The following is a 22,769-nucleotide window of genomic DNA, read 5'->3' as shown; positions in this document are numbered from 1 at the left end:
TGTGTGGGTCAAGGGAACTTTATTAGAATGGTCCCCTTGCTGCCTTTTGTCGTGGGATGTTAGATCTTGACCCTGAGAGCTCTTGGCATCTTGCAAACTTGTCTTGACCCATCAATAGTCATCTCAGCGCTTCAGTCCAAACCTCAAAAATACTATATTTATATTTGCTCTTATAGCCACTGTGTTCATGGGGTTATAAATGAGCCTCAGGTTTGGAGACACAATGACTGGACAGAGGCTTCCTGACATAATTAGGCAAGCAGGAAGGAAGAGAACACGTGGAGCTGGTTCGAGGTCAGACCTCCCGAAGATGGTTCTAGCCGTCAGTGGGGGGTGGGGCAAAGTCTGAGAGACCTGCCCCCAACCCCATTCACTGATGATTCTATTTTAACACCAAACCTCAGCATTTATGAAAATCAGACAAACACACACACTCTCTCTCTTTGCCTGTTATTGTGTGTCCCGAAAGTGGTCAGCTGGTTTCTTCCCTGAGTTTGGAAGCCACCTTTAGAATGGTTTGATTTAAAATACGGCCCCTGTGACCTGTGGGGTCATTCCCGAGAGCGGCTGAAGGTGAGCCGTTATAACAGGCAAGAAAGGAGAGTATGAGCGGGGAGATGCCTGCCTCTGCCAGCATGCACGGGTCGCTGAGCTTGGTGTGCGAGCCCCAGATGGATGGCCCAGTGGCAGGTGTGCCCGGCTGCCCTTGTTTGTCTCTACGGAGCTGACCTTAGAGAACTGCCATATCTATCTATCTATCTATCATCATCTATCTATATCTCCCAAGTTTGCATATCCTAATAACTCTCCTGGAGACATGCTCAGTTTGTTAATAACCTTCTCACTGTGTAGACCCTGAAATCTAGCTCATTAATCCTGCTGTGTCTGGCCCCATTCATAGCACCGGGTCGGGGGCGGGGGCAGCGGTGCTAATCATCTGTCTTGTTCTGGACAGGAATCTTCAATGAGGACGGCCTGTGATCAAAGAGCTTGTCTTCTGTGGGAGCCGCAAGGCAGTATTGACCACATGGAAGTTGCTGTCAGTGATAACTCTTATGTCTGATTTTCATTTGAACAGAGGAAGAAAGGAAAGGAAACAGCTCCATTAGTGGGCATTATCCAGGGATCAAGGAGGAAACTAGATGTGGATTTGGGGTAAAATAATAATGGAGCGATGGTGGCCAGGGCCCACCCAGGGCTGGCTGGTTTGGGGACTGTATCTAGAACTTTTAATCAGGAGCCTTCTTCCTGCTCTAGACCATTCCCCTCCCTCCATCCCCTCTCCCCAGCTTTGGTCTTCTTGGCCCTTCCAACTTGGGGGCTTGGGGAAAGCTGGAACAGTCCACAGTCAGATGGCCCATCTCCTTGGCTCGTTTCTGTCCTCTATGGCCCTGCCTCCCTCACCTGCTTTAACTTCTGTTTCTCTGTCAGGTCTGAACTTAAATGTTTCTTCCTCAGGATTCTTTTTCCAGGTGGCCCTAGATGGCCTGTCCTTCTGTCCCTCTGTCCCTCTGCAGCATCATTAGAGCACCCTGCACTTTTCCTTCCTAGCACATACCAGAACTGCGACTGCTTCTCCTTGGGGTTATATATTCAAGGTCGCGAGGATGGGCATCAGGTTGGTGCGGTTCACCACGGTTTTCCAGCACAGAAGCCAGAATTTAGCCCAGAGGAGACACTTAGCACATGTTTGTTGAATGAATGAATGAATGAATGAATGATTGAATGGATGAATGATATAGCCAAAGGACCTCAGATCATCTGCCTCCGTTCTTATCCTTTCTTCCATGTCTCTGCAATGATGAGTGTCTCTGTTTCAGTGTCTCTGAGGATGGGGGGTGCAGATGCCTGCTTGTGGTTGCCTCCTTTTCACACAGCCATATCTCCCCCTACTCCCCACTCTGCATACCACTCTGACCCCAGATTTTTGTCCCACTCTTAGCTCACTTAAGCAGTGGGGTTGCTGTGCTGGTTTTAGAGCTCACCAAGGGTTTTAGAGCTCACCAAGGGTTTTAGAGCTCACCAAGGGCTCTTCTGTCTTTGACCTTCCTGTGCTCCAGCTGAAGTTGACCTTATCCCCCATAACTCTGTGTTTACCAGGCTCTGTGCTCCATGCAGGCAAGGCCCTCGCTGTGCCCCGCTGTGTCTCAGGACCTAGCACAGAGTCTCTAGCACATGACAGGTGCACACGAGATGTTAGTTGGATGAAAACCTGACAGCTGTCTTCGGCTATCCTTAGAAACTCTTTAGATAACCAGACCTGCAGATAACAAAGACCTCTGGGGGGCTGAAGAGCGATACGTACGCAGATGACTCGGTTGGGTGACCCAATGCTGGATCCGGGGGGTGAGATGGAAGTTTCAGACGTCCGCCTATGCTGTGGGAGAGATGATAAAGAAGGAGTGAGAAGCCTCACCTCCCGCCAGTGGGGAGGGGAGGACGGGCAGGGAGGAAGGCAGCTCTTTAGGGAACAGCAACAACGTGGTTAAATACACTTGACAGCTTTCTGTACTTTCTCTTTTTTTTTTTTAAAGATTTTATTTATTTATTCGACAGAGAGAAATCACAAGTAGGCAGAGAGGCAGGCAGAGAGAGGAGGAAGCAGGCTCCCTGCTGAGCAGAAAGCCCGATGGGGGGCTCGAACCCAGGACCTGGGATCATGACCTGAGCCGAAGGCAGCGGCTTAACCCACTGAGCCACCCAGGCGCCCCTGTACTTTCTCTTTATTTTCCGCCTTTGTAATCAATGTCTGAGTGTGAATGAAATGGGAAACGTGCAGGACTTCAGGCTGTTGGACAGAATTTGGATTTGTGGTTTTTTTTTTTAACTTATTTGTAATCGACCTTTTAGGTAAGTATTTATTCATAAAACTTGTCATTTGGGGTTATCCTGCCAATATTGTATTTTCTTTAACTGAATAAAATTGGTTGGGACTCATTCCTTAGCAGTTTGTTTATGTGAAATGTACAAACACGTTCAACTTCCTGTAATTTGCAGAGAGTACTGATTCTTCACAGTGTATCCATTGCAAATTGACATCAGCCTAAGTGATAAGCTTAAAAAAATCTTTCACTGAACAAAGACAATGAGGCGTTAATGGCTCCCTCGGCAGAAGGAGGGGCTATGATGTAGTCACTACATCAAATACTAATGATGTACTGTATGGGGATGAACATAACATAAAAAAATTATGGAATAATCATTAAAAATTAAAAAAAAAAAAAAACACCCAGACCGGGAACTAAGAGTCCCTAGCGAATGAACTATGTGATTTCAGAGATCCCAGATTCGAGATCTGTAACATGAAGGGGCTGGTCTGAGGGACGGCGACATTGACTGCCTCAGTTTGTCTCAGATGTCTCAGGCCACAGTTTAGAATGAAAGCATTCTACCTGGGGCTTTATAGCCAGCGTCTCCCAAACTGTGCCTCCTGAACTGGTGGTGATTCTGGCAAGATGAATTTAGGGGGAGCATTTGATGATACTGAGTTGCAGAATGGGAGAGTAAAATGTAAAATTGTATTTCATTCATCTCCCTCACATCAAGGAGGAGGTCTTAACTTAGTGCTGATGTATTTCAGCAACTGTCTCCACTGTTGTTCATTTCCCATTTTTTTTTTTTTTAAACAAAGAGAGTAGAGGCAATACCATCCAGCTGGAATTTCTAAGATTTGTTTTTAAAAAACATTTTATTTTCATTGAATGTATTTTATGGTTACCTTCTATTTATAGTAAGTAATACTGGTTTTCCACTTGGCGATATCAAGATTTACATTAAAATAAGTTCCTTTAAGTGAAGAGTGGTGGGTTGATTTCAGGAAGAATATTAAGTCTGTAATGACACAGGTGGTGCACGGAAGTGGCAAAAGCATCGGGGTTGTAGAAAGATAACGGAATTTGAGAAATGCCACCAAAAAGGTAGAAATTGAGGAAGGAAAGGGCAATTAGGTCTTTATACATCTTAAATGGAAAGGATTTGGAAGAAACAGGGGGAAAAACACATGGCTGAAACCAAATTATACATCAATTATACATCTATTGATGTATAATTTGCACATCTCCTGATGTGCAAAAGGTGCAAAAGGTAGAGGCACTTCTGATATCATCAAGTGCCTGTCCCCAGCATGCACCCGGCTTTCTCCCCCACAGCGTCAAGGACTCAGGAGCTGGGCTCCTCCCTACGGTCCTTGGATCAAGAACCCGGATTCACAGGACTTCCTGGGACTAGTCAGAGCACAGTAATTCAGAGGGACACAGGACCGCAGGTGGCCTGGCGCGTGCCTGGGGACACTGGCTGTGTTTCTGCCTGCTGCATTACTGTGGGCAAAGCACCACCCTTGTTAAACTGTGACTTTCATACCAGCAAAGAGAACATACAATGCCTTGCGCCATCTGATCCACGGGGTTAAAGGAAGCAAATCAGACAGTGGCTCTGAAAACGCCTTACAAACTGTCAGTGCCCACCGTCAACTCTATTCTTCCTAATACATGACATGAGGCTGGGGAAAAGCACACTGGCTTCAACGAGGCCACCGTCTTGGTGAGCAACACTAAGATGAAGGGCTGGCCCCAGAAATGCTAAAACCTCACGATTTGACAGTTTTCAAAGTGCTCTCGCATCCCATGTCTTTATCCCCTCAAATGCGCCATGAGGCAGGTGTTCCCATGAAGGAAATCTAGTGATATGGGCATGCATCTGGGGGGGGTGCGTATTAAGGAAAGACCCCTCTAAAGTACAGTGCCCCCCACCAGACGCAAGAAGTGTGGTCTGGTATTTCTACCAGCTTGCTTACCTTTAACTTCTTCTCTGCTCGGGCTGCCTGTTTGCAGATGGGGTGCCAAACCTCAGAACCTAAAGGGACCAACAAAATAACAAAGGATCAGACCTTTCACCCCTAGAGTTCTCTTGCCACCCCTCACCTCCCTTTATTTTGTTGGCAGCGCACCTCCCCTACACGGCAGGCAGGAGGACCCCCTGGGGAACCAGGCTCTTTGCAGCTCCATCGATCAGCCACTCCTGCTCTTTCTACCTGTCCAAATCCTACCCATGCCTCAAGGTCCAGGTCTCACACAGCATCTTCTTGCAAACTTTCTTACCTGCCAGCTGGGAGTGACTTCTCTCTTCGTTTCGGTCCATAGTTCCTGGTATCTTTCCTAACACACACGACCTCAAATCACAGTGGCCTGTGCATTCAGGGCCCTAACTAAATTAGAAGCGCTTCCGGGCAGGGCTGAGTTTTATTCATTGCTGGCCCTCCTGCAGCAGGCAGCATGGGATCTGGCTCTCGGCAGAGGCCCCATCCATGTTTGCGGGGTGAACGGGTGAGTGCATGATTGGCAGTGAGTGACACACAGCAGGTGCTCAGTGAATACTTGGTGAATGAATGAATGGCAGTGGAGGTGAAATAAAGCGGCCGACCATGGTGACCTCCAACCTTCCTTTCTCTTCAAAGACTTCGGACAGGGTCTGAGAGCTATCACAGGAAGGGGGGGGCGGGGCCATCACGTGGAGTTGGTTGCAGAGGACGGCCTTGACCTGCTAATTCCTAAGAGGCTCCAGACTCTGCAAATCTAGTATATCACAAATGCCTGCATTTTATTGTGTGGGGAGCTGTCCAGTTGGCCAGCCCCAAACTCGAGAGGCCAATTTGGAAAGGCATGAACAACAGGTGGCTGGTCACATGTTGAGAAGCCCCAAATATTACACATTCCCCAAAGAAGAAACAGGTGTCATGGATTAGAAGGAAAAGTAGGAACATATTATCCCTATGGTGCCATTGCTCTTATCACCAGCCCAGGAAGGAAGGGGGCCAGCAAATAGCTGGATTCCTGGGCACCCAGATGGCATTTGTTTGTCTGACTTTGTTTTTAGGATACGCTTTCCATTGTGGTTTGTTGCCTGGAACCCCCAGGACTGGAATGCTGGCCAAGCGACAGTGGGGTGGTGTGAAGTTGAAAAATTAGCCCCCAGAATGGAGAGAGGATAGGCCTGAGGTAAGGATCCTGGGATCTTGTTTCTCAGCCTGGATTCTTATCTCTGCTTGGCCCCTAACACATTCTCTCTTCCATTCTGGTTTCTTCATCGGAATATAACAATGAGGTGGGATTTGGATGGAGCTGGAGATTGTTTTCATCTCCAAGCTTTTAATTCTAGGCCCAGTTTGTCATTTATGAGATAAATCAGGATCTTTCAGTTTCGTTTGCTGATTTTTCTTGTGGGTTCTTAGTAATTCAACAGGAGTTTAATTCTTGCTAACGTAAGGTGCAATGGCTCTTGGAGCCCAGTAGAGGGACGACTCCCGGTCTGTGGCTCAACCAAGCCTGGCCATCACAGGGTGTGTCTGCTGCCAGTGGTGGGTGGGGATGCCTGCTTTGGGGAGTTATTCAAGAGAGCATTTCCAGTCCCGTTGAATCCACTAGGAGCTGTTTACCCCCGGGACTCCGGCAGGAAGCCTATGTCACAGGTCACTGCAGGAAATGGGTGAGGGGGATACAGATGTCTCAGAAGGTGGTGAGATGAATGGAAAAGGTCGGGCAGAAGTCCTTGGGCGGGGGGGCAATGATGAGTTAAGAGAGGAGGTCAGACTCGATGGTCTCTCCACGTCCCTCACATAATCTGTTTTGAAATAGAGCTGAGCCACAAATGACTTCAGTATTCAGCTCATAGGAAAGCAGGTTTATAGAAGAAGTGAGAGGGGAGAATCAAAAGGGAGAAAGGAAATATTAGAGATGGAAAGAAATCAGAAGTTTGCGAGTTGGCGGGATAGCATCTAAAGAGGGAAGATATTTTTTGGTTGTGAGCAACAGACTTAGGTAAATTACAGTAAGAAAAGTGATCTGTTCATGAAGACACCTAGGAAGTGGTGGTTGGCTGAGCTCAATGTCGTGTCACAGACAGAAAGACAGCATCCTGAGTGAAGAAGGCCATTACTCTCTTCCATGGGCTTTCTTCCCAGGACTTAAAACAGCACCTGGCTCATGTGTGTTTCATAAAGACATAAATGAATGACTGGTTGGATCCCACCTATTTTATTTTATTATTATTATTTTTTTTAGTATTTTATTTATTTGAGAGAGAGAGAGAGAGAGAGAGAGAGAGTCTCAGGCAGACTCTGCACTAGCATGGAGCCTGATGTGGGGCTCGATCTCACGACCATGAGATCATGACCCAAGCTGAAACTTAACAGACGCTTAACAGACTGAGCCACCCAGGTGCCCCCACCTCTGTGTTTTAAAATGAGACACAGGATGAAAGGCACCCCGAAGATGATGGTAACCAGGACGGAGAGGGGACCCAAAATTAGGCCATAAGGCAGGGTCTTCGTTGTGGAGAAGAGAAGACTTAGCAGAATGGTGAAAAAGAGTTTTGAGTATTTTAATGCCTCTCTGCGGGAAGAGCAATGAACTTGTTCTGCACGTCTTGTAACGTAGAACAAGGACCAAGGGCAGAAGTTTCAGGGAAATAAAATTCAATGTCCGAGGGCTGAATGGGTCCATTCTGAATGTGAGTTCCCCTGTCCCTAGAAGTATGTAAGTACACATTGGGTGGGTACATGCTCAGCAAGGATATTATAGAGGAGACATATAATGAGGTAGTTACCCTAGTGGATGTTCACTTTCCCTCCCATCCCTTGGGGAGTCTGTATTTTCATCTTCACAGATTTCTCTGTATAGAAAAAATGAATTATTTGCTCCTATCCAGTGAATTAGACTGGAATGTAAGTTCTACCAGGAGCGGGATTCACATCTGTCTTATCTATAGATACAGCTGCAGGGATTGCAGATTCTCAATAAATACTTATGGAGTGAATGAATAAAACAAAAGAAACATATTATTCTGTTTTAGGCCAGTTAAGTTCTCCAAGCTGGGCTCCAAGATTTAGACAAACAGTACAATTTAGACTCTGATTTGACAGCTACAATTCCAGAGTGAGTTTCTATCAGCATATTCACTGGACTGGGGTTTGCCCAAGTGGGAGCTGTGGCCCAGTTGTCCAGAAGCCTGGTAAAATGCAGATTCCTGGGCTCCTGGAAGGCCCCTGAAGTCAGCTCCTGGGGGCGGGGCCTGATAATCTGTGACAAGCTCCCCAGGGACTTAGGATTCCAAAGTGGAGAACCATAGGGCTGAGTACTCTTTGACACTCCAACTCTGTTCCTTTGGAATGTGATGGGATAAAGAACCAGTTGTATAAGACAGAGGAATGTCTTGACTTCTTGTAGGAAGTTAACACCTTTTGCTGGTTAGACTCCTGGTTCCATGAGTCATACCCTTGTCCTCGGACACTGTCTCAGACAGTCCAGGTCCTGCGGTTCAAACCTTGTGTAGAAGTTACGGGGTGGAGGGATTAGCTATTTCCTTGTGAGCTGACTCAGAGGCCAAGATCGGAATCTCTGAAGCTGTCCCTCGGCCGATGGTAAGGCTCTTCTTAATCCCCAGAACAGGAAATATCAGCCTTGTCTCTCCAACCGGTGATGGCACACCCCACATTTGGGTTATTCTTTTGGGTTACTTAACGTTTGGGAACCCACCCGTCTCTCCGCGGGACATTGAAATGCAATTTGCCACACTTCTTTTTTTTTCTGCATTAGTGGAGATTTTAAGGCCGAAGCCAGACCTGGTCCCACAGTCTTCCAGACCACCCAGTCAGGCTTATGAACACAGCAGTGAAGGAACCCAGCTCACCCAAAGGTTCTATTTGCCCAGCACAGCGTTTTTTTGTTTTTCGGTATCTGAATGCTTTTTGACCCGGCAGGTGGCCAGTGACCCTCCCTGCTGTCTGCCTCCTGGCCCTTCTCTTCCATTTCAGTAGGCGGTTAGATTTTCAAGCCCAGATCCCAGCCAGGATGTACTCTCACAGCAGCTTTCTTCCCCGGACTTCTCTTGACCCTTGCAGGATGAGGTTTCTCAAAGTTCTGCCTGTATGTCAGTGGGACAACCTCCGTGACTCAGACTTGCTAGGATCATGGAATGGCTTTTTTTTTTTTAATTTTTAAATTTTTAAATAAATATATAATGTATTTTTATCCCCAGGGGTACAGGTCTGTGAATCGCCAGGTTTACACATTTCACAGCACTCACCATATGGAATGGCTCTTTTAAAATCCCTGCCCGGACACACAGACATGCTGTATCCACACAGTGGAATAGCGTTCAGCCATAAAAAGGAAGGAAACACTGATACATGTGACAACATGGATGGATCTAGAAAAAATACTGTGCTAAGTGAAAGAAGCCAGACATAAAAGCCTGTGTATTGTAGGATTTCATCTATATGAAATTTCTCAAATAGGTAAACTATAGAGACAGATGGCACATTCGTAGTTGCCAGGCTCTAGCGGAGGGGGAATGGGAAGTGTTCAGTGGGTATGTGTTTCCTTTTGGGGTAAAAATGTTTTGTAACTAGATAGAGGAGGTCGTTGTACAGCACTGTCAATATCCTAAAAGCTACTGAACTGTACACCTTAAAATGGTTACTTTTATGATACATGAATTTTACCTTGAACCTGAAAATCCCCACTTCCTGCCCCTAGCAGGTGGATGGCTTTTGTAGACCACAGGATACTTGACTCTTCACTTACTACTGAAGGGTCCCAAACTCCGCAATAGGGAGATGAGTGAGCCTTTCTGTCAAATCTGACCCACAATAACAGCCCAAGTATAATCTTGGGCCCTGGTAAGTCTTTACCGCGTATTGGGTAATCTATGCCTTATTTGTCATAATATTCTTCTGGGGTCTGAATGCCAGTTACGTCACTGCTTACCTGCATCGTCTAGAGCAAGTCAGTTACCTCTCTGTGCCTCAGTCTCCCCACTGATAAAATGGGAATGATAACACTATCTGCCTCAGAGGTCTGTTGTGAGCTTTAGTGAGTTCATGTTCGTAGAGCACATAGCACAAGGTCTGTTAGCATGGGTACTATGCAAGTGTTAGCTGTTGTAATTATCATCATCTACCCTCCCCTACCAAAAAAACCCTCTTTGCCAGGATCCAGTGTGGGGAAGGGGAAAGGAGTACGGGAGAGACCTGAGGGCAGGCTGTATAGAGTTTACTCTTCTACTCCCGGGAACCTTGGCCCCGGGAGAGTGAGGGGCCTGCGGCAAGCACAGGGCTGGCTGTGTGGGTGGAGTTGGTGAACAGAAGCCGGGCTTGGCTGCCAGCACACCCCTCGGGGAGCCTGGGCTTGGGCCCAGGGACGAGGGCAGCTCAGGAGACATCGAAAAGCCTCATTTGCCTCGCGCTGAGAGGATCAAGTGGGCTTGAAGCTTAATAAAGAGGTGGAGGGAGAAAGTGCTCAGCTCCCAGGAAGCTGATTAGCATGCAGGCTAGGAGGCGGGATGAAGGAAGGAGTGTGGCAGCACCCAGGTGCAGAGGCTCACGGGAAATACTAACTGCTGATCACGAGAGCGAGGCCGGCAATTACACTGCAAGGAGTGCTTACTACGTGTCACCCACTAAGCTTCCTTATTATTGTTAGTATTATAACTAACATTTAGAAAGCGCCTATGCCAGGCCTTACGCTACATACCTTAGAACAGTGGTACTTAAGTCAAGGCTCACCACGATAATTAACGTTTACTGACCATAGAGGCTAAGCCGTCTGCTAAGCGTTATTACTAATGACGGTAATGTTGACGATAGCCAGCATTTTTGAGCGCATGTGTCACGGGGCGTGGCCATTTCTACATTCCCGGATGTTTACATGAGCTCATATGGGCGGACCTGGGAGGGCCAGGCTCAGTGCAAAGCCTTCCTCGTGTGTTTGCTCACCTAATCCCACAGCCTGGCGAGGTGGGCCTAGTGCTCTCCCTGTTTTCAGATGGGGACATTGGGGTGTCTCGCTCTGTCCAGCATGGTGTCCTCGCCTGGCCTGGGTATGCACATATGACCGACTCAGGCTCCACAGAGTCTCTCTGGGACTTCTGTGCTGAACTTGGCATGGAATATTGCCCCTCTGGGACCACGGAGCCCTCCTTCTCCAACACCGAGGCAGCCGGTGCAGGGCTGGACACTGGGTGGTCACGTGCTGAAGGAAGCAAGGAGCAGAACCACCTGCCGACCCCTGTGGGCTCCTCAAACCCATCGTGCCGCTTCTAGATGCTTCTCAGTTCTGTGGGATGATCAATCCCCTTTTACCTAATGTTGTTTCTGCCACCTAAAAAGTCCAGACTAATAAAATTTCTCATTGAGTGAAAGCCCGAGTATCTGACAAGTTCTTGACTTGCCCAGCGGGCAATTTTGTTTCTCAGGAAATAGAGGAAGCCGCCAGGGAAATTGCTACTCAGGACCTAATTCTGACCAACACGGACAAATTGGCTAGCGAAGTAGATGTGACATGTAACTCTCGAGAAAATAGCCACATCGTCTCGAGTTTGAGGTTACCGGAGAGGAGAAGCAAGTTGCAAACAGACTTTAAAATATCAACTTCAAACTACTACGCTATAATATTTTCTATAGGCTGCAAGATGTTTGGTAACCCTAAAAGTCTAAAAAAAAAAAATCGCAGCTCATCCAAAATGAAAATGTAGTCTATTTCAAGTGAAATAGGCTTAGTAGATTCAGACGTTAGGAGGTATCAATTTAGTACAGTAACAGGATATGTTTGAAGAGTCTAAAATTATGTAGCAGGATTGGGGAAACATGAGATTTAAAGTTTTGAAGCATTACTCCTACAAGCTAAGCTGTCAGTAGAGAGATCCAATTTAAAGTAACAATGCTAAACTACTAGCTTATAGCAACCAATAGTACGTTGGTGCCTTTTAAAGTGTGGTTTGATGAGACACGTAGATATGACAGAGGGCTGGTGTTCTCCAAAGCCGTAATAACGGGAGGCACCTGCCCTGAACATCTGTTTGTTCCATGCACCTCTTTTAAGGTACTTGTCAGAGGAAAAAGAAGCCTTCCTCTATGTCAGTGGCATCCCCAGCTGTGCCAGAAATACACACCTCCTGGTGCCAGAACCTTCTATCATCTGAACTAAAAAAAAAAGTGATCTGAAATAGACTACCTTATAGAAGAGAAGGTTTTGGGGTAATTACCAAAGCAAGCATTCAGGGTTCTGTTTTGGATTTGTGTTAACACAGAACTGGGCTCCTGACTTGATGTTGGGCCCTGGATACCTCTGAAAATTTGAGAAAAGCTATGGACCCTCTCCTTCGAGAAATATACCTACATGCAAACTTCAGCAATCAATTTCAAAGAGATTCATTGGATTCAGAAGGCCAACTACAAACTATAACTACAGGTTAATAATTCTGAAAATTGGGGCTCCTGGGCGGCTTAGTCAATTCAGGGTCTGACTTCAGCTCAGGTCGTGATCTCGGGGTCCTAGGATTGAGCCCCGAGTTTGAGTTCGGCTCCCTGCTTAACGGGAGAGTCTGTTTGTCCCTCTTCCTCTCCTTCTCCCTCTGTCCCTCCCTCTGCTCGTTCTTTCTCTCTCAAATAAATAAATAAACAAAAAATCTTTAAAAAGAAAAGGATTCTGAAAAGAAATGGGAGAAAGTGCCTTAAACGAAGTCTAGGAAGATAGGCCAGCTAACCTTGGCCCAGGGACGTAACCTCTCTAACATTCTTCTTCTCTACATGGGGGATATTCATGGCTCTTAACTCACAGGGCTGTTGGGAGGATACAATGGGAGACTGCATTTAAAACTTGTAGTACAGTGCTTGGCACATACTAAGTACTCCACCAGTATCAGCTGATGGGCCATTATTATTATTAGCAGGACCTATAATTTGTTACATTTCTTCCTTTAGCAGAGCCAGGTTTGTCAGGATTTCTTGCCTGTGTAGTTCACTATACGATGATAACAGAGACCTGTTTAAAACTCTGCAGCCGAGCTCCTGGGTTCCCAGTGTCCTTCTCTCTCAGACCCTCAGAGGAGGGGTGTATGCAGCATAGAAAGACGGACAGGAACAAAGTCTATCTCTCCTTTTCCCTGGGTCCAGATGTTTTTAGAATAAAGCCAGATTCTATCTGATGAGCCACATTTTGGGTTTAGAAAAACTCCCGCTGACCCAGCAGCTGTAAGCTTTGTGATTTCGGTGTGTTTTGCCTGAACCTGTAGCATCTCGGCTATTATTCCGCTGCACGAAATCAATGACGTGATTTCCTGGTGAAACCCAAAAGAAGGGTTTGGACAACAAACAGTTTAGAAATCTGGCATCTTTACAGAAGCAGTTAAAAGATAATGCACAACAGAACTTAAAACAAATAGAAGAAAACTTGCTTTGGTCTCCGGGGGGGCCCCAGAAGTTCTCCCCTCGACAGACGTCAGCCTTCTCCCAATTAGAGCTCATCAGAAAGCCATCACACCGTAATTAAAACGCAAACAAACTGACCCGAAGAACCTCCTGAGGCCCGCTGCCAATGCCTCGTTGCGTCCCGCTCCAGAACTGGCGAGACTGGGTTTTTAAACTTTGCAACCTTCCTAATGCTTGCTCGCTGGCTCTCTGTCTCTGTCTCGTATGTTGCTTCTGCACCGGGCACTTTGCACTTTTGCATTCAGTCTCTGATATTCATGAGGACCTTGTGGAGCACACCTGCTCTCTGTAGGCGGGTGGTGGGGGTGTGTGGGAGCCTGCCTCAGTTTCTCCACCACACGATGCTTCCTCCCACAGCGGGCCTTTGCACCTGCTGCTCCCCCCGCCTCCACCATCTTTCCTCCCTTCTTCACCCTCCCACCTCCTACTCATTTCCAAGATCTTGGCTTGAAATTTCCCCTCTTCAGCAGAGCCTCCTCTGACCTCCCAGACTAGATCAGGAGCCTTCTAAGCATACTCCCATGGTTCCCAAACTTTCCCTTCTCTGCATTTATCACAGCTGGTTGTTATATCTATGCTTCTATTTGATTGAAGTCAGCCTCCCCTCCTGAGAGCACACTCTGCCGAGGAAGCAGGCACTCCTGCTTTGCTCATGTCTGAGCTCCCAGCACATCACAGAGAGCCTGGCACATAGCATGGCCCCAGTTTGAATGTATGAATGAGGGAGAACAATTATTCTCATTTTGCAGGTGAGGGAAGAGACCCAGAGAAGGAAGTCATTTCTCAAGGTCACAGCCCATCCACAGACGTGTTGGTCCTTGAACCCAGGACTCCCAGCTCTCTTCACTTCTGTGCTGCCTATGCGGACAGTTTTCTTGCCATTTCTGGGGAATATCATTCTGAGGGCTAGTTACCCCTCCCACGCCCCCCGGGAGGATGTCCAAGACAATCAGAGGCCCAGCTTTCAGGGGTAGCAGAACCTCCAGGTGGCTGCATCCCCTAAGACTCCCACAGCCAGAGTCAGCATGACTCCAGCGTGGGAAGGCCTGGGCCCCCTCACTGTACAATCACACAGCATCCCTTGAGGCAGGTCCTAGAACACCCTGCAATTACTCCCACTCTCCTAGGAGCCAGGAGGGTAGGAATGGAGATAATTAAGGAGGAGGGTGACAGGCCCTTCTTCATCACCAAAAATATCTCCCACCTCCCGTAGGCCCCTCTCTCATAGGTTTGATTGCACATTCTCTCGAATGATCACCAAACTGTTCCCCTCATCACTTAACCCTTTCAGCATTCTGTGACGTTCTGGCCAGAAGCAAGGCTTGGAGATTCTGGATACACGAGGACATGAGCTCCGTGAGGGCAGTGAACTTGTCAGACCTGCTCGCTGCTACATCTCCAGTTGTTAAGGGAGCACTGGGCACATACAGGCAGTGCTCAATAGATATGTATTGAATGAATGAAAGAACTAAGAACTTTCCATGTGTCACAAACCTACCATATCTTATAGGGACTGTTATTAGCCCATTTTACAGGCTAGGTAACTGAGGTTCAGTGTTAAGAGACCTGCCCAAGGTCAAAAACTTGGTAAGCAGGGCAGCCAGCCATTCAATGGAGAGATCGGGATTGGGAATTCGGGCAGGTAGATAAAGATGTTGATGATTCTAGAGATGTGAGTGAGAGAGTAGTTCCAACACTAGGAAATGTGCTTACCAGGAGAGGAACACCATGCAAAGAATTTCCAAACTAAGTGCACAGTCCAGATTCCTGGCGGTCGGGGTGCACAAAGACATCATGCAGGGTTCTGAGACTCAGGGGGACTCCCCGCACGTAACCCAGTGTCCTGCAGCAGGAAGCGCTAGGGATCAGTGCTGATGGAAGAGGAAGGCCCAGTCCTTGTTAGGACCTAAGTAGCAGGCAAAGCCTGGGTCCCAGGAGGTGAGGTGGGAAGAGCCCCCCCGGGGGGGGGGGCGTCATAAAGCCAGTCTGCCCCTACATGCTCTACATTCCTCTGTGCCTCATAGCTCCTATCTATACAATGAGGGCTGTTCCGACTAGTCTAGAGTGACTTCTGGGACCTTCCATCTGTGCTGTCTGACTGTACATATAAGTAGGTAGTTGTAAGCTCATAGCATCTTAGAAATGGACACCTAGTCCAACCCAACCGAGAATTCCTGCTCCAGCATTCCCAGTAGAAGATATGAGATTCTCTTGACTATCTTTGGGCCAGTGGTTCTCAACCGAGAACAATTTTGCCTCCCCAGGGCGGATGTCTGGGATATTTTGGGTTGTCACAACCGGAAGGAGTATGTTGTTGGGATTGAGCGAGTAGAGGTCAGGTGTGCCTCCAAACACCAAGCATGGCCTAGGACAGTCCCTATACCAAAGACTTTTCTGGCCCAAAGTGTCAACAGTGCAAAGGTTGAGAAACCCTGTTCTAGGCAAAGCACGCACTGCCTAGCGTGACAGGAAGACACACGCTCTGTGACTGCTTCCCTGGCCTTAGTCCTGCTTTGAAGGGAAATGTGGAGGAAGGGCTCTCTTAGCTCACACATCAGCCAACAATGATCCCCTGTAGAGTGAGGACTTAGTGGGGTCCATGTCAGGAGCAAACAGTCTCCCGGAGAAGGCCGAGGACTCCACAGCAAGCTGGCGGGACCAGGAAGGAGGGAGTGTGTAAGTTGTGGGTGGGGTTGGGGGCACCAGAGGGGATCGTGAAGTCCGGAGTGACCCACCTCGGCCTAGAATGGCAGGACTTCCAGAGGAGGGCGTGGGAGACTGGAGTGAGCCAGCAGGCAGGAGAGCAAAGCGCAACAATGAGGATGAGGATGCAGCAGGGAATGAGCTCCCTGTCTGCCCCTGCCCCCCACCGGGCCTCACTCCCCCCGTCCCCCCACTATGGCCCCCACACCTGTGCTTTCTTTACCCGCCTTAGAGCCTGGTGGATTCTGTCCCCTCAGGGGGCGATTCTTAGCTCAACATCCTTCGGGGCCCGGATCCTGACCCTTCCTCAGGGCATCTTCCCCAACGCCCACCCCACACATGAGGGCTCTCAGAGTCCCATACCTCCCCCCTTCATGAAGCTTATCGCGATGGCCGGTTATCTGTGGGATTCCTGACTGTGGCCCCTTCCGCTGCAAGGGGCTGGGGCTGGAACTCGCTAGGGGCCCTGGGACAGAGCCCGCACATGGTAGCGTCTCAGGAAATGGTTGCTGAGTGGACAGAGAAGCACTTGCAGGCGGGCTCTCACAGCCGACGTGTTGGGTTTATTCAGGGCTAGAAGTGGAAAGGCAGTCCGAGACCTCGGTGAGAGGGTACCTACAGTGGTGGGCAGCCAGGGGCCCTGAAGACAGGGATCCGCCGAGAACACTACGAGATTCTGGGAGGATGGACGGGGCCGAGGCTGGAGCAGAAAACAGAGCCTGGGGACTAACAGGCCGACTTGCAAGAAGCCTGGGGCCAGAGGGCTAGGCCTTGGGAGGGGGCAGAGGGGGACCAGTCCCTCTTTACTTCTTGGAGACTGCTGGTTCCTTTCCATTCCTTTTGGTGTACCCCGAGAGTCTGCGGGAAGCCCCAGGCAGTCTGCTGTGGTGCTCTGTGTTGTGGGGGGCGGGAGAGGGAGGTGGGGGAGAGGCCATGATGCTGCAGACGTCCTGCAACACAGCCATCTTTGTAGGGTTCTCTGACCCCTCAGCCTGGTTCTGCTCCTGCTCCCGCCCCCTGGGCGGAGCCAGGAGAGTCTGCTCAGAGCATGGCCCGGGAAGCAGGCCAGCTGAGCAGCGGGCGGAGGCGCACAGGGACCGAAGGCAGATTACATGTCACTTCACATTAGCCACAACAGCAACTCTCCCAAACCACCCAGAGTGGGGCGAATTAATTGCAGTCTTGAGGACAAGCCAAAAACAAAGATAACACTGAAATGAAGGAGATGGTCTCTCCTTTACAGACGTGGGTGGACAGGGATGCCTTCCAGAAGGTCTGGTTTACTTACCTGTGAGGTACATCTCCTCGCCTTCCGTGAACATCTGGTGGCAGCGGACACACCGGGCGCACGTAGGGTGGTAGTGCTTCCCTCCTGCCTGTGGAGATCGAGAGAGGAAAGAGGAGGTCAGAGCTGGGGCTGCTGTCCACAGGGCAGGTCGGGTTTGAACATCTCCTAGGCACGTTAGCATTGTTGGTGCCTTTGTGACCCTAAGGTTGGTTGGGAGTCTTACCCAGAGGAGCCCAGAACCATCTAAAAACCCACCCAGGATGCTTGGTGATTCTATGCCGTGGGACCCCGAAGGTAGTTCAGGGGACTTCCCCGGACACCTGCACTTCTATTTTGGCAGTGGAAGGACCCCTCGGAGTCCACTGGTCCCACCTCCTCATTTCTAGATGAGGAAACAATCTTGTTTGGAGGACATCTCATTATTTCCCCAAGAATGGGACCTTTATCACTGGCTGTACCAGAGTGACTCTGAGTGGTACAGGGACCTGGGATTTAATAACATTGGATCAATGAAGAACAGGAACTCTTTTCAATCCTCTTTCAATGCTTCCATTTAAAAAAAATTGAATTTATTTAGGCAATCTCGACACCCAACATGGGGCTTAGATTCACAACCCTGAGATCAAGTCATATGCTTTTCTAACCAAGTCAGCGGAATCGAGAGTACCAGTTGGCGCTACTGTGTCTTTAACATTTGTCGGAAACTTACTAACCTACCTTTCTCAGAATGAGTATAGGTTTGAGGCTTGGCACCTCCATAAGCAGTAGAATCCAGTTAGAGCTGTGTGTGTGTGTGTGTGTGTGTGTGAGAGAGAGAGAGAGAGAGAGAGAGATTAGAGGAGATATATATATATATATGTATACACATATATATATGTATATATATTTATTTTGGTTACTGGCAATATAGGAAGCGATTTTGGTTTTCCTATTACGTGTTTGTTTGTTTGTTTATTTATTTATTTATTTATTATTTGTAAGTGAGCCAACTTAAAGCCAATGAAAGTATTAGGTAAGGAAGTATTAGGTAAGGTCCATAGACATGGCAAAACTTCTGAGAGTGGCACATGAAAGACAGGCTTTTAGGGCTCAGTGGACAAATAATGGGCCCCACAAAGGCAGGACCTGCTGACAGTGAGGCTCCAGGCTTGTGACGGCTGCACCCCAGTGTCTCTGCCCCATCCCCCAGCTCACCCCAGTCTTGTTTTGGTGAGCCCCCTTGACTATCCCCACTTTCCTTTCCTCCAACTACTTTATTTATTTTTTTTTAATTTTTTTAAAGATTTTATTTATCCATTTGACAGACAGAGAGCACAAGTAGGCAGAGAGGCAGGCAGAGAGAGAGAGGGGGAAGCAGGCTCCCTGCTCAGCAGAGAGCCTGATGCAGGGCTCGATCCCAGGACCCCGGGATCATGACCTGAGCCGAAGGCAGAGGCTCAACCCACTGAGCCACCCAGGCGCTCCCCTCCAACTGCAGCGCAAATTCTTCTATGGGGGAAGAAAGAGCCTCAGAGAAGGTTACACCTCTAGGTGTCACTGGAAACTGGTAGCAATACTGGCCCCTGGAGGAGAGGTTATGGGGGTGGGGGTGTTGGGGTGCAGGTCCCCCGTGTAGCACTCACTTCTATGCTGACTGTTCTGATACTACAATCCAAGCCCAGAAGACTTGGCATGTAGGGGTCCTTCAGTGGTGGTTCCAGACTCTCCATATGGAGGAACTCAGCTCAGCGATAGGGTGGGAAGGAGGGGCTTGTTTTGAAGGTACACCTGACCCTTGTACAGCATGGATTTGAACCGTGTAGGTCCATTTACAGGTGACTATATTTTTCTATAAATACAGCATTGTAATTGCACTGTCTTTTTCTTATGATTTTCTTTATAGCATTTTCTTCTCCCTAGCTTACTTTATTGTAAGAATACTGTATATAAGACATACCTCACACAAATACGTGTTAATCGATGTTATGTGATGGGTGAGGTTTCCAGTCAACAGTAGGCTATTAGTAGTTAAGTTTTTGGAGAGTCAAAAGGATACGTGGATTTTCAACTGTGTGGGGTCAGTGCTCCTAAACCCGTGTTGTTTAAGAGTCAAGTGTATATTCTGCATGTTAGGGCAAGTTTAATTTGGGGGGATATGCCTGCAGAAAATTAATGGATATTGGAAAATTGTTATAGGCCCCTTCCCAGTCTGGTGGGATGCTAATGGGTTCCTTTTCCAGTTCAAAAATTACAATTGAATAACGCCGAAGGCTTATTTCTGAATTTTTTTTTTGGGGGGGGGTGGATGGGTAGGCATGGGCTTCTCTATTCTCGAAATACTTGATTTATTCTAAAAACTTAGCAAGAATGAAGAAAGGGCAGATTTTTCAAAAAGGAAAAAAAAAAATTTCCAGTGTTCCTTATTTGCTCTGGTTTGTGTGGCTTCCAGCAACGATGAAATGCCCTTATCATCACCAAAGCAAACTGTGTTCAAACTTTGGGAGAAGCCTGCTATTTTCCCAAGCTGGTATGTCGTGGGACTGAACCTCTCCTACCATGACAAGGACAATCGGTTTAATTAGTAGCCTCTTCCTACTTTGTGTCTCTTTTTCATTTCAATTATAGACCTGTTTTCCAGGGAGGCAACAGCGCCTTGGCAAAACCAAGCTTGGCATCTTCCTCAATGTCGCACCCCATCACCCCACCCAGGCCGAGAGACGCTGTGCACCATCAGAGTGACAACTTGGAAGCAAGTTGGGAGGGAGGCTGCCAGAACAGCTGGCACCGATTAAGGGAAACCAAGTCAGTGAGGTTAAGATGGGACAATCTGTTAAGAAACAGAAATCAAGAAAATAGTGCAGAAAAACGGGGCATATCGGAGAGGCTGAGAATCAGAGCAAGGTCAGGAGAGGTGGTACTGGGCATTCTGGCTCTCCTTGGAGAGGACACAGACAAGGAAGGAGGGAGTGTGACTGTCATTCAGCGTGTTGAGCTCTGTCACTGAGGAAGGGCCTAGGGAGGGAATGGGAAAGGGGAAATGAAATTTCATTACATACTGTTGTGTCCCTACATATGCCCTGGGCCCTGTAGTGGGCAAGTGTTTTTTGCCTGGCCAATATTCTTCCCTCTTCTTCCAGAAAGAGCACCAGGGTTTACCCAGGTGGTCCTACATATTCCCCACATCAGTCCATGTGGTTAAGCAGGGCTGACCCCACCAATAAGTGTATTCCAATTCTCTGGTCACAGCTATTGGTTTGGAGATGGCTCTGAGATTGTTCAGTGAGAACCAGTCCCAAGCTGAGCTATGAGAAAAGAGAAGCTCTCCTTCCCCTGGAGATGCTGTCTGATAGGCTTATATCCTAAAGCGGCTGGTGTCCAACTCTCCCATCATGAAGGACAGCCTTCCTGAGAATAAAACCAACACAGGATGAAGTGGAGCCAGGATGGCAAGATACTCCAAATGCATTCGTCTGAGTCCTGGATTTAGCTGTGTGCCTGAAGCAAGCCCTCCACCTGGGTGTTTTATTATGGGAGCTGATAAATTTCCATTTTGGCCTGAGCCATTTCAGTATAATTTCTGCACTTGCAACCAAAAAGGTTCTGACTACCTATAAAGATACTCCTGTATGTGTCCTTTACTCTCACATGACTACCCTACTCACAAGACATCTGACACTAGATGTGTGTTGGGGGCTGGATTTCCACACCAAGCAATTCTCTGAGACACCAGCTGGGTGTCCTACAGCTTACTTCAGTTCTGAAACTATTTACCTGGAAAGATCGTCAGACCCCACAGGTTAAGCGCTCAGTCTCACAAGGCTGCCTCTTCAGATGCCAACCCAAGTCCCAGGTTGTCAGACCCCGGTTGCTTCTGACCAACTGGCTATAAATTGGGGTCCCCATGCCCCCCAAGCTGGGTTTGATAATTTGCTAGAATAGCTCATGGAACTCAGGGAAACACATTTACCTACAATAAAGGTTAGAGATGAGCATCCAGCTAGAGGAGATTTGTAGGAAAAGGTGTGTGGGAAGAGGCTTGGAGCTTCCATGTCCCCTCCTGACCCACCACTCTCCCAGAACCTCCACAGGTTCGGCCACCCGGAAGCTCTCCAGACCCCATTCTTTGGGGACTGCTATGGAGGCTTCATCACTTAGGTGTGATCCCCCATTACCTCAGGCTCCAGCCCCTCCCCCTTCCCCTCCTGGAAGATGGAAGATGGGGCTGGAAGTTCCAAGCTTCCAATCATGGCTTGGTCTTCCTGGTGATCAGCTCCCATCCCTCCAGGACCCCATCCAGCCTCATTCACAAAAGACACTCCTATCACCACCCACCCAGGAAATTCCAGGAGATTTAGGAACTCTGCATCAGGAACCAGGGTCAAAGACTAATATTAGAACAACACATGCTCCTAGTGCTCTTAACACTTAGGAAATTGCAGAGATTTTAGTAGCTCTGTGCCAGGAACTGGGGACAGAGACCAATAGCTTTACTTTCTATTATTTCACACTAACATATCCATGAGAAGTTGAATGACAGTAGAATTCGACAGGATAGAGAAAGACTCTAAGTCTCAGAGAAAGTGACTTGCTTCCAGTTTCATGGCTAGAAGTGGTAAAATTGGAATCCAAATCTGTTTCATTCCAACCATGTATCTCATGACATCACGAAACCTCAAAGACCAACCCCTGAGTGGCTGAGAGCTGTGGGCATGTGTCATGGGATACAGGAATTTCGAGTTCTAGATTTTTAGCTTTCGCTTTACCAGAAACGCTGTGTATGACCTTGGAATAACATCACAGGTCTTAGGGCTCACTTTTCTCATCTGTAAAACGAGGAGGGTTAACTAGCTGATAGCTAAAAGTCTCTTCCAGCGCTAAGGAAAAAAAAAAATCAATAAGTCCACGATGCTAATGGAACCTCGTATAATTGGAATCAATAGAAAGCTGGTTACAACAGCAGCCCAAGAGGAGGCTCCCATGATGCTAAACCCAATAACATGAGGGAGAGGACAGCCACCGCAGACACAGTTTCAAAGCCACTTGGAAATGCCACGATGAATTCTCGTCTGCAGCCCTGCATGTGATCCAGATTTCCTCCTTTTCCAAAGAAAAGTCTGCTTTGGGGCGCCTGGGTGGCTCAGTCTGTTGGGTGTCTGCCTTGGGTTCGGGTCATGATCCCAGAGTCCCAGGATCAAGTTCCACCAAGTCCTGCCTGGGGCTCCCTGCTCAGCAGGGAGCTGCTCATTCTCTCTCTCTCTCTCAAATAAAATCTTAAAAAAAAAGTCTTCTTTTATGATCTCTCATCCCATAGACCCTTTACCCACACTACGGTGTAGATGCCTCTCCTCTTTAATCCTGCAGACTTGAAACTTTCTGGAAGGCCTCCTTCCTTCCTGGCTTTTCCCCAGCCCACATAGACCTCACCTGCTCCACAGAATCTGGCCAAGGCTGGTGGACCTTGCCCTCCTTTCTGAAGCGCTGTCTGAAGCGCTCCATTCTCATCCCATAGCCCTGACTGCTCTTCCTCTTTCTCTGACA

General features: G+C 48.1%; 1 protein-coding gene across 8 annotated transcripts in view; it reads right to left on the bottom strand.

Moving 5' to 3' along the window:
* ABLIM3 (actin binding LIM protein family member 3) overlaps window positions 1-22,769 on the bottom strand; it is a 110,038-nt gene that overhangs the window by 22,599 nt on the left and 64,670 nt on the right. For all 8 annotated transcript variants that reach the window (XM_047731399.1, XM_047731397.1, XM_047731401.1 and 5 more), the window contains 3 exons: window positions 17,253-17,340; window positions 4,793-4,851; window positions 2,306-2,377 (listed from right to left, as the gene is read on the bottom strand). In XM_047731399.1, coding sequence (XP_047587355.1) covers window positions 2,306-2,377; window positions 4,793-4,851; window positions 17,253-17,340 — 219 coding nt within the window. The remainder of the gene's footprint in view (window positions 1-2,305; window positions 2,378-4,792; window positions 4,852-17,252; window positions 17,341-22,769) is intronic.

The sequence above is a fragment of the Lutra lutra genome, chromosome 5, assembly GCF_902655055.1.
Source record: "Lutra lutra chromosome 5, mLutLut1.2, whole genome shotgun sequence".
Lineage (NCBI taxonomy): Eukaryota > Metazoa > Chordata > Mammalia > Carnivora > Mustelidae > Lutra > Lutra lutra.
Note: the sequence above shows the minus strand (reverse complement) of the source record. Positions and strands in the feature narration are given on the sequence as shown.